At 36.9% G+C, this 11,837-nt stretch overlaps 2 protein-coding genes across 4 annotated transcripts in view; both read right to left on the reverse strand.

Moving 5' to 3' along the window:
* Positions 1-1,207, reverse strand: part of LOC109167392 (F-box/FBD/LRR-repeat protein At1g13570-like) — a 1,761-nt gene extending 554 nt beyond the window's left edge. For 2 of the 3 annotated variants that reach the window (XM_019316412.1, XM_019316411.1), the window contains exons 1-2: positions 366-1,207; positions 71-231 (exon numbers count right to left, since the gene is read on the reverse strand). In XM_019316412.1, coding sequence (XP_019171957.1) covers positions 71-231; positions 366-1,118 — 914 coding nt within the window. In that variant the 5' untranslated portion in view covers positions 1,119-1,207. Of the gene's footprint in view, positions 1-65; positions 232-365 lie in introns of all 3 variants that reach the window. The other variant, XM_019316413.1, reaches the window with a different exon arrangement.
* Positions 1,208-1,860: 653 nt separating this feature from the next.
* LOC109167434 lies at positions 1,861-11,837 on the reverse strand. The gene is made up of 7 exons (XM_019316448.1): positions 11,775-11,837; positions 10,687-11,357; positions 9,328-10,452; positions 8,343-9,222; positions 7,415-8,210; positions 2,140-2,305; positions 1,861-2,056 (listed from the first exon to the last, which is right to left on the reverse strand). The coding sequence occupies exons 1-7, from the start codon at positions 11,835-11,837 to the stop codon at positions 1,861-1,863; spliced, it is 3,897 nt and encodes a 1,298-aa protein (XP_019171993.1).

An 11,837-nucleotide genomic window follows, 5' to 3' on the forward strand; every position in this document is an offset into this window, starting at 1 on the left:
GTGAGGACATTTGAAAAAGAAAAGACAAAGAATCAAGCATGATATATTGCCAAAGGCATGTATACTCAACCTCTGCTCATCCATCACCATAATTCCTAGTTCACATAGGTTGGGGCATTTTTGAAGCAATTGCATAGCAACGGTGAGCTGCTTCCCACAACCAAACCTTAAGCCATACAGCTTTATCACTTGCAGATTTGTTGCAGTTGGAAACATAGATACATCCATATACTTGAAAAATAGAAATAAAGAAAGAAAATTAGCCACCACATGAATAACTATAACAAGCCAGAAGGTATAGTATAGAATTATATGTATCCATATATCCATTTGGATAAAGTAAAATGAGTTAGCTAGATTCTCACCCGCAACGAAGAGCCACACAACCAAAGAGTTTTAATGGCTTTCAAATGTGGTGCCAGCCATCTGGACTCAACCACATCTCCAATACAATGAATAACAGACAAGATTTCAAGCTGCTTTGGAGGGCTGATCTCAAATTTATTGATCCCAATACAAAGTTCCAAAGCCAGCTTCTCAAGTTTAGGAATACTAATACTAGAGGCAATTCCATTAACATTGCGCTTAAATACAACATTCAAGAAAGCTAATGACGTGACATTGGAAAATATACCACAAGCATTTACAGGCAAATCAATAAAGGGACCTTCGACTATCAGTTTCTTAATTGTCATGCAAGAGAGTAAACAAAATGGCAGCTTATATTCCTTCACAATACTGTGTAAAGATATGTTAAGTTCCTCTACACCATTTCTTGACAGAAAAAGACACCAACTATCAAAATTAGTCTGCTGCGGCTGAGGATCTCCCAATGAAATGTGTAGAGTAAATTTCTTAACCAGCCCAGCACGAAGAAAGAGGATATTATTGATTATGTTCACGAGGGTTCTACGGTCATCATCTTGGCGCTGTTGGACACTTCCCAAGAATTCCCGATCGAAAGCAAGCCGCCCATGCTGCAACCAAACGTTATTCCAGTGCCTTGAGAGCAGGGCAGTTCTGGCGGCATCTCGGGTGGGCAAACACTCCAAAATTCTATCCTTTATCTCTACCGGCAGCTCACTTGTTAAATGGCTTATAGGCTTTCGCTGAGCCATTAAATTGGAGACGACAGAGAGGCGATTCTTCGCTACTTTTGTTGGGGTCAGTCATTCGAAATAAAAACCTGAAATCGATTTCGTAAAGAAAGGGAAATTTGGGAAGAAAGAAGATACGAAAACGGGCCGGAAACCCTCACCATGATTTATTAGTTTATTTATCTAAATATCAGTTTCAATAATGATTTATATTATAATTTATTCTTTTTAACCAAATTTAGAACTTGTTCGGAGTAGTAATTCATTATATGCTTTTTCTCCTCAATTATTTATGTATATTCACTTTAGTTCCTCAATTATTTTAAAATTAGCAATTTTTCCCCTTTTATATATGTTAAACTAGTATTTGTGCTCGTGCAATGCACGATCATTTTGTTATTGTATAATTTAAAAATATGAAATGCTCAATACATACGAAATAAAAAAATAATACTTTTTCACATTAAACATAAATACAATTACAAATTATTAAAAATTTTTTTGTAAATCACATTTTGAGTAGTCATCAAAAAACTCTAGGTTCACCACAAATTAGAACATTAAAACCAGTTGGATTGCAAACCCTTGAAACTGCTACATACAATTGGTCATTATTAAAAACAGTCTTTTTTAATATCAAACCAACATAAATTAATGTTTGTCCTTGACTTATATTTATTATCATGGCGTATGACAACATAACGGGAAATTGCTTCCTTTGAAATTTAAATGGAAGTCTTGAGTTTGATGAAGTCAATGTTATCTATGGGATCAACACATTGGTACATGCATTGTTTCCCTTCATAATCTGCACTTCAAGCACATAGTTTCCTAGTCTTGAGATAATCAATCCTGTTTCATTAGAATGACCCAATGAGTCGTCTATGTTTCTCAAAAGCATAACTGGAGATCCAACCTTCAATGTTAATGAATGGTTTGGTATATCTGAACAGCTCAAACTGTTTAAGAATTGAGGAGTGTTAACTTAGATAACATATCAACATTAGTGTCCGACTTGCACACAGAATCACAACCCAAATACATCTTAGATGACACCTCATTCATACCTTTCATGTATTCATTCACATAGTCGACAACATCTAATTTCGGAGCCAAGATGGCTCGAGTCTCCAGATTTTTAGGGTCCATCTTACTACTACGGTATGAAGGATATGTGTTATCGACAATCTCTTGTATAGGATCACCTTCTGTTTCCAATAAAAACAAGGCCCACAGGATAGGCTATAGCTGACTATGCTACTGGTAGGAATCGAACCTAGATGACTGAATTGAGAGTATGAGATCAAGACCACTAGACCGTAGTGTGACACCCCAAAATCCAAATTCAATTAACGGATTAATTGAGTAATTAATTCTATTTCAATTAGTGAATTAAATCCGAAAATCCTGAAAATTCAATACTTGGGGACTATTAATTGACTAGTCAACCCCAAAGTCAAAGTTGTACCTTGAGCTTTGTAAGGAGTTCCCTTGTTCCTTACATTTCCTAATGTTAGTAAGGGCATTCTTGACCTTTCACATGGTGTTAGTATTGTAACCTAACCTAGTAGACCATCTTCATTCTATCCCTACACTTTCTAAAAATCTAGCTCCACCTTCTCTCTAAAAGGTGAGTAGCTTTTCTTCCAAGCCAAGTTGGAACCTTGCCAAGACTTCAGAGTTGCTTCCAAGATTCAACCTTTCTTATATTTGGGCATATAGGAGGGTAAGATCTTAGTTCATCTTGTGTTTTTGGTTTTATCTAAGGTGTCTTTTCTTAAAGCTAGGATCTTTATGATCTTTTGGTTTGTTCTTGAAGTGGGTTTGGAAAGTGAGCCTTGTGAGGAGCTTGTTGAGGTGTAAAGTGAAGTCGTTACAAGAGGTAACCCATGCTCTACAAAACCTATTTTGTTTACCTATATATGATTTCTTGGATTCTACATGTGTTTTTGCTATGAAATATGAGTGTTTGTGCATGATCTTGTGAAAATGCATATCTAGAGCTTGTGTTTAGGGTTCTTTTGTGCCATTGCTTGGCATTTCCTTTGATTCAAGTCATTTTGTTGTATTTGGTGAGATTTGGCATGTTTTGGACTTGAATTTGAGTTGGAGATGAAAAATCCGCGAAGTGTTGTTTTGAGGTACAGGAATGTATCCGCGGGCGGAACGGTGGGTAGGGGTCCAACCCGCCGCCCACCCGCAGGGTACAATGGTGGAGTAGCCTGTACCCACGGGCGGAACCGCGGCTAGAGGCTTACCCGTGGGCCCACCTGCGGGTACGTAATGTTGGTTGTTTGGGGATTTGTTCCCCGTGATTCATTTGACTCGGTAATTGGTCTTTGGACTTCCCGATGTTCTTTTGTGGAACTATTTGAGTGTCTTCTTGATGTTTCGTATGTCTAGAACTATATGGTATGATTCCATGTAGGTCTTTGGTGTCTTGAATCGTGCTAAGTGTTCAACATTGTGTTTCGTTGAACCGTGATGAGTCTTGTGTGTTCTTCGGAACTATCTTTGGTTTACCCGTTTGATAAGCATGCTAGTTCGGTGTTTAAATGCTAGCATGTGTGTTGTTTGTACCTTCTCATTGGTTGATGATAACTTGTGTTATTCATCGTTGTTATTGTTGGACTGTGTTCCATTCCTTGATTGAGTATGATTTCATATCTTCATTGTGATCCGTTGATTGATTCCTGTTGTGGTGTGATGTGTGTGTGGCTTTACCTGGATTGCACGATTAGTGGAATGGGACACTAGTCACCATGGTATTGAAGCGGTCATCGTGGTGGCCGTGACGTGATTATGGAGTTTGTGACCTTTTTGTAAGGTTCACGTATTTCTTGGGAGGCATGTGTTGCCGTGTGTGTGTACGGTACTTCGTGTACTATGAAATTGGTGGTCTCGTTGGCGGTCGTTGGCGGATAGAGACGACGGTCCTCGGAGGGAAAAGGTTGGACTTGGTTGTACAGGGGTCCTGGAGGTAATGGTTGGAAAGAAGATACAAGGTTGAGGGTAGCCATAAGGTTGGAACCGGGCATAAGGAAGGCATATCAACTCGTGATGGGTGATGTCACGAGGGCTTGTGTAGCCATTGTGGTGATTCTTCTCTTGTGACGTGTGTAGTCACAAAGGCATGTGTTGCCGTTGGGTGAGTCTTATTCCTTTGCGTTGTGCTTGTCGGGTTTTGATCTATTGAGTGATGATAGATCATGCCTTGACTCTTCTTGTGAGTCATGTTGCTCCTTGTGGTCTTGGGATGTGTTCCCGTGTTGTTGTTGAGAGTGTTGAGTCTTGTGTTGACTATTTGGTGAGCTGTTGTAGGCTTCCAAATTAAAACCTTACAAACGTAGTAGCGGGAGTAAGGATCGATCCCACGAGGAGTAACTAGTTTAACTTTTGTGCTCAAATTAAAGGTAGGGGGGTTTGGAATATATCGAGAATAAAGATAAAATAAAAGAGAATTTAAATAAACAAGAAGTTTAATTGAACAAATAAAGCAATGAAAATAATATATCGAAAACACTTATAATAGGAGACCTTGGTTAGTAAAGATCCACCACCGGAATTCAACACTGATCATTGATTAATAAAGTAATTAATATGCAATTGAATATTTGTCGTGAAATTATGTCATTTTTGTTTTCCCTTAGTTGTAGGTAAATAAAGCACAAGAGGTTTAATTACCCCTAACTACTAAATAATCTAAGACAAGCGCTATAGATTTAATTTAATAGCAGCAATAGGAACTAGGAAAACCGACAAACTAAATAACACAAGCACAAGCGGTTGCATTTAATTTAGAAAAATATTCTACCCGAGACCAATTATCACTAAGCCGTCAATAATTAACCTCAGTTGCTACTGAATATTAGAATAATTTGTAGCACAACATTATCTAATATAGCAAATAATTATATCAAATAAATAACTAGTAGGCCTCCCTAGCAATTAAATGATACAACTATTCAAATAATTTAGAAGAATATTTAATACTCAAAATGCATAAAAACATATATATAATAAAGTTAAATAAATAACCTTACAGCGTTATGAACTCCGGGGCTTCAATTCACTAAACCAACTAGAAATTAGCCACAAATGGACATTGATAACAACTTCAACGAATACTATAGAGGAGGGAAGAATGAATCAAGCATGAACATTTTAAAATAGAAATCTTCCACTATTTATATACTTTCCAAAATCAACCTAAGCTATTTTCTATCATCCATTTTCCTCCTTTTGCGCTGAGCCACGAAATCATCCGAAGTTGCTGCTTGTTCTCGCGCCAGTAATCAGTCGACGAAGCTTTCTTTCGTTGCTACCTACGCCTCACATTCTTTAGGTGGAATTAAAACAAAACATTAGTTAGTATTTGCTAAAGGCTGGGCCACTTAAATAATATATAATATATATATATATATATATATATATATATATATATATATATATATATAGTAGTACGTAATATATATATGTCTATATAAGTATAGTACGTAATATGTATTATATATTATATATATATATATATATTATATATTATATATTATATATATTTAATATTATATATATAAAAAGAACTAATTATAAGACAATATTAAATAACTAATGCAAAATTATTATAAAGATGTACCTAAAATATGGGTGTAAAATATGCCTATCAAATTCCCCCACACTAAAACATTTGCTTGTTCCCAAGCAAAAACATTATTTGCGAAGTAAATTAAAACGAAATTCCCAAAACTCATAACATATCATGAACAACAATCTGAAGCACCCTGCAATTAATAAGTTAGCATTCCTATTTGTAAATGAAGAATACTAAATAAGTAAGCCCTCACAGGAATATCACTCATCACTCAAGTGTTTGATGGGTATAGATTTCGCTCAAGTTCATTCCTATAGAATTGCTCTACCATAGGCTTGCATATCTTCTCAATCACCACTACAAGAGTCATGCATGATACAAATCATAAGGACTTTTCACAGGTTGTAATGGGGCTAGGGTCAAGGTAGGGAATTTTAGGAAATTAGCTTAAACAAAAGCTTCAAACTAGAGGAGCAAATAAATACAAGTAATCCAACACCCTCAATTTCCAATCAAAAACACATCCCATTGAGGTACAGAATGCTTCCTCAGTATTACCAGAATTTCCCCCTTACTTCATTTATTTAGAAGTAACTTCAACTCAAAATCAATTGCTGATTCTTTTTCATTTTCTCATAAATTTTCAGCAATATTTTTCTTTTTCAAACGTATATTCTCCATTTTTCCATTTCATTTTTTTTTCAATTTTCCATACCTTATTTTATTTTATTTTTTTTTTAATGATGAACTGCCTTCATTTTCTCTTAGAAGACCAACGACAAATTGGCAATAAGGGTACAACCCGCCTCACTCTCAAAACAAATTAATAAGAGTAGGTGATCTCCCCCACACTTATCCTTCACAAACTCACGTAGATTACAAGAATAATCCATAATTTGCTCCACTAGTTATTCAGCTGGGTGAAGGCATTATTTTTAGATATAAAAGGCTTGTAATGTGGTTCAAGATAAATCATGGGACAAACCGGTTATTTGGCTAGTGAGGCTCAAAATCAAATAATGGCCTTAATCACACTTGAATCATGCATGGTCTAATTAGCTTTAAAAGAGAATCAAGGCAAGTTCTAGAGAAACAAAATTATGGAAGAAATCACACAATAGAAAGAAAATAAGATCGAAGTGTCAGTCAATGACTCAAAATCTCACATGTTTATTGCTTACTTAATATAGCCACTGCATATCAAACAGGAAATGCTAACAAACTAATCACAATTTGCCAAACTATTTATTCAATCATATTATGAATTCCAAGAAGGGAAAAAAATATAATAATTTTTGAAAATAATACTTATTTAGCATAAAATACTAAGAAAATATTTGTGAAAATTTTGGAAAATTTTGACAAAAATCGTGACATAAGCAAACAAATAATAAAACTAAAACTAAATTTCCTCCCCCACACTTATTACCAACATTGTCCTCAATGTTTAATAAAAACATGCAGAAAAGGATTATTAAATGAAAAATAACGATTAATAAAAAGAATAGAACAAACTCCCCTTCTAGTTGTGCATATTATTCAAAGTAGATGGGATCTTCAAGAAGTATGTCGGCAATATAATCAACTTGAGCCCCTTCATGGTAGGGTTTAAGCCGATGGCCATTCACCTTGAATATCTTAGAAGTCTGTAAACTTTGAATCTCTATCGCACCATGAGGAAAAATATTAGTGATAATAAATGGACCAACCCATCGAGAACGTAGCTTACCTGGGAATAGCCGAAGACGTGACTGGAAGAGTAGGACCTTTTGTCCAATTGAAAATTCCTTTCTCAAAAGCATCTTGTCATGAAATGCTTTTGTCTTTTCTTTGTAGATTCTTGAATTCTCGTAGGCCTCATTGCGAATCTCCTCCAACTCAGAAAGTTGCAACTTCCGGTGTAGGCCACTTTCATCAATGTTCATATTAAAGCTCTTGACAACCCAATAAGCTTTGTGTTCTAACTCAACGGGGAGGTGGCAAGCTTTCCCAAACACAATGCGATAAGGGGACATACCAATAGGTGTTTTGTATGCGGTTCTGTACGCCCACAATGCATCATCTAATCGCAAACTCCAATCCTTCCTGTTTGGGTTGACTGTTTTCTCAAGGATTGACTTTACCTCTCGGTTGGATACCTCTGCTTGCCCGTTAGTCTGCGGGTGGTAGGCAGTTGACACCTTATGGGTGAGATGATACTTTTTAAGCAAAGCTTCGATGGTGTGATTACAAAAGTGAGTACCCTGATCACTTATTATAGCCCTCGGAATTCCAAATCTGGAAAAGATGTTAGTTTTGATAAAATCTGCAACAGCTTTAGAGTCATCAGTCCTGGTGGCTTTAGCTTCCACCCACTTCGAAACGTAATCAACCGCAAGTAAAATATAGACAAAACCAAAAGATACAGGAAATGGGCCCATAAAATCAATGCCCCAAACATCAAAGACCTCACAAAATAGGACCGGAGTTTGTGGCATTTCATTTCTCCGGGATAAATTACCTGACTTTTGACAAGCATCACAACACTTGCAAAATGAGTATGAATCATTAAACAAAGTTGGCCAATAAAACCCAGACTTCAACACCTTCCTTGCTGTTCTCTTAGCACCAAAGTGGCCTCCACAAGCATAAGAATGACAAAAGGTAAGGATTGAAGCAATTTCATCATCAGGTACACACCGCCTTACCACTTGGTCAGCACAATGTTTCCAAAGGTACGGTTCATCCCATACATAGTACTTGGCATTACTCTTGATTTTATCTTTCTGTGCCTTAGAGGAATCAAAAGGAAATTTGTTAGCAACCAAAAATTTGACTATGTTAGCATACCAAGGTAAAACCACAGTTGCAGCCAATAGGTGTTCATCAGGGAATGCTTCTCGCAGTGGAGGTTCTGGTTTAATGTGTACCAACCGACTCAAATGATCGGCCACAAGATTTTCTGACCCCTTCTTATCTTTGATCTCCACATCAAACTCACTTAAGAGGAGTATCCATCTTATTAATCGTGGGTTGGCTTCCTGCTTTTGCATCAAGTAGCGAAGAGCTGCATGGTCAGAATAAACTATAACTTTTGTGCCCAGCAAATAAGACCTAAATTTTTCTAAAGCAAAAACAATGGCTAAAAGTTCTTTCTCTGTAGTAGAAAAGTTTTTCTGAGCATCATTTAAAGTCCTAGAAGCATAATAAATAACGTGGGAAGATTTCCCGATCTTTTGGCCCAACACAGCCCCAACTGCGTGATCACTTGCATCACACATAATCTCAAATGGGTAGTCCCAGTTAGGTGGCTGAATGATCGGCGCAGATGCCAACAACTCTTTCAATTCGTCAAATGCTCCTTTACACTCTTTGTCAAACTCAAATGATGTCTCTTTCTGCAACAGTTTGCTTAAAGGTAAGGCTATTTTCGAGAAGTCTTTGATAAACCTTCGATAAAAACCTGCATGTCCAAGAAAAGAGCGGACTTCCCGCACATTAGTGAGATACGGCAGAGATTCAATAATATCAACCTTGGCTTTATCAACCTCAATCCCACTAGACGAAATAACATGCCCTAAGACATTACCTTGTTCAACCATAAAATGACATTTTTCAGAATTTAACACAAGATTACTCTCTATACATCTTTTCAAAATAAGCGAAAGGTTATGTAAGCAGGTATCAAAAGAGTCACCATAAACTGTAAAATCATCCATGAAAACTTCAATCATATGCCCTACATAATCAGAAAATATACTAACCATACACCTTTGAAAGGTACCCGGGGCATTACAGAGGCCAAACGGCATGCGTCGATATGCAAAAGTGCCAAAGGGACATGTAAAAGTCATTTTTTCCTGGTCTTCCGGAGCAATTGCAATCTGGAAATAACCTGAATAACCATCAAGAAAACAAAAATAAGAGCGACCAGCTAACCTTTCTAACATTTGGTCAATAAACGGTAAGGGGAAGTGATCTTTTCTTGTAACAGCATTCAACTTCCTATAATCTATACAAACTCGCCACCCATTTTGAATACGAGTGGGGACCAGTTCATCATTTTGGTTTTTGACAACCGTAATCCCTGTTTTCTTAGGAACCACTTGAGTTGGGCTAACCCATTTGCTGTCTGAAATTGGATAGATTATCCCAGCCCCAAGGAGTTTGATGACCTCTTCCTTGACTACTTCCATCATGGGCGGGTTTAGCCTTCTTTGTGGTTGACGAGATGGTTCTGCTCCTTCATCTAGAAGGATTCGGTGCATGCAAGTGGATGGACTTATCCCTTTGATGTCTGCAATTGTCCACCCAATGGCAGTTTTGTGTTCTTTTAGCACTTGGACAAGTTTTTCCTCTTCTATTGCAGACAGTTTAGTTGAAATTATGACTGGCAATGTTTTATTTTCTCCTAAGAAAGCATATTTAAGGTGTTCAAGAAGGGGTTTCAATGCGGGGATCGGTGCTTGCACAACAGATGGTAACAATTTTTCACTAGAAGCAGGTAAAGCCATATAAGAAACCTTACTTTGTTGGCGCAATTTAGGACAATGATTCAATGATGCAATAACTTCTCGTAAATTGTCACTCATAGCAAATTCATCATTTTCAAGGTGTTCACAAATAACAACTTCCAATTTATCTTCACCATTAAATTCAAAAACTTCTTCAACCAATGAATCAATAATATCAACAGAGCAAGCAACACAATCACCTCCAGGGTATTTCATAGCATTATAAATATTGAACGTAACAACATTACCATCAAATTCCATAGTAAGTGTGCCACTATGAATATCAATTTTTGTTTTTGCAGTTTTTAAAAATGGTCTTCCTAACAGAATAGGTGCAGAATGATCATTATTTTCCATATCTAGCACATAGAAATCAGTAGGGAAGATTAAATTATTAACTTGCAACAATACATCTTCAATTACACCCCTAGGATATGCATTAGACCTATCGGCCAATTGGATAACTACACTAGTTTTATTCAAAGGTCCAAGATTTAAACACGCATACACAGAATATGGCATAACATTAATAGATGCTCTTAAGTCTAACATGGCTTTCTCAAGTTTAGTATCGCCTATCATACAAGGAATAGTAAACATACCTGGATCCTTGCATTTTTCAGGAAGCTTGCTTTGAATCACAGCAGAAACATTCTTGCCCATTAGCACTTTCTCACCCTTTGATGATCTTTGTTTCCTTTTTGTTGTACACAACTCCTTTAAGAACTTAGCATATCTTGGAACTTGTTTTATTGCATCAAGTAGCGGAATATTCACTTCACAATTTTTGAAAGTTTCATATAACTCTTCATCTTTCGTTCCTTTTATAGATTCTGACAAAGCTTGAGGGGATGGGGGAACTGGTTCATAATCAGAAAGGTTGGGAGACTTACCTTGAGATTTTTCATTGTTGTTAGTTCCCTCTTTTTCTTGGTTCACTGATGGGGTAGCAACCGCAGGCCCTTCAATTTCCTTACCAATTCTCAACACAATTGCACTTGCATTTTCTCTTGGATTAACCACCATTTGCGAGGGTAGTTTGCCAGAACTCTGTGATTCCAACCGACTTACCGTAGTCGCTAGTTGACCCATCTGCCTTTCCAAGTTCTGAATACTAGCCTTCGTTTCTTGAATACTAGCTCTTGTTTCTTGTTGAAATTGTTGTGTTTCCTGCTGAAACTGTAAAGTGTTAGTAGCAAGGGATTTAACAATTTCTTCTAAATTCATACCTGAGCTAGAGCTTTGGACTGGTTGTTGTTTGGAAGGAAATGGTTGTCTATACTGCTGAAAATTGGGACGATTCTGAACAAACTGGTTTCCTTGTGAGTTCCCATAACTAAGGTTTGGGTGATCCCTCCATCCAAGATTATATTTGTTAGAAAATGGATCATACTTACCTTGAGGTTGCCTAGGAAAACCTCCAGCCATGTTAACTTGTTCAGTAGGTTCTTCTTGAAGAGTTGGGCAGGCATCAGTTTGGTGCCCAACTACCGAGCAAATTCCACATGCTTTTACAGATTGCACATTGCCGACAGCTAATTGACGAACAAGAGTAGTTAAACCAGTAATTTGTTGCTCAAGAGCAGAAATATTTACCTCATTCACTTGCTTAGATGGTTGGACAAGCCTATTGCCAAATTGTTGAGAATTTGCAGCCAT

The sequence above is a fragment of the Ipomoea nil genome, unplaced genomic scaffold, assembly GCF_001879475.1.
Source record: "Ipomoea nil cultivar Tokyo-kokei standard unplaced genomic scaffold, Asagao_1.1 scaffold3162, whole genome shotgun sequence".
Taxonomy (NCBI): domain Eukaryota; kingdom Viridiplantae; phylum Streptophyta; class Magnoliopsida; order Solanales; family Convolvulaceae; genus Ipomoea; species Ipomoea nil.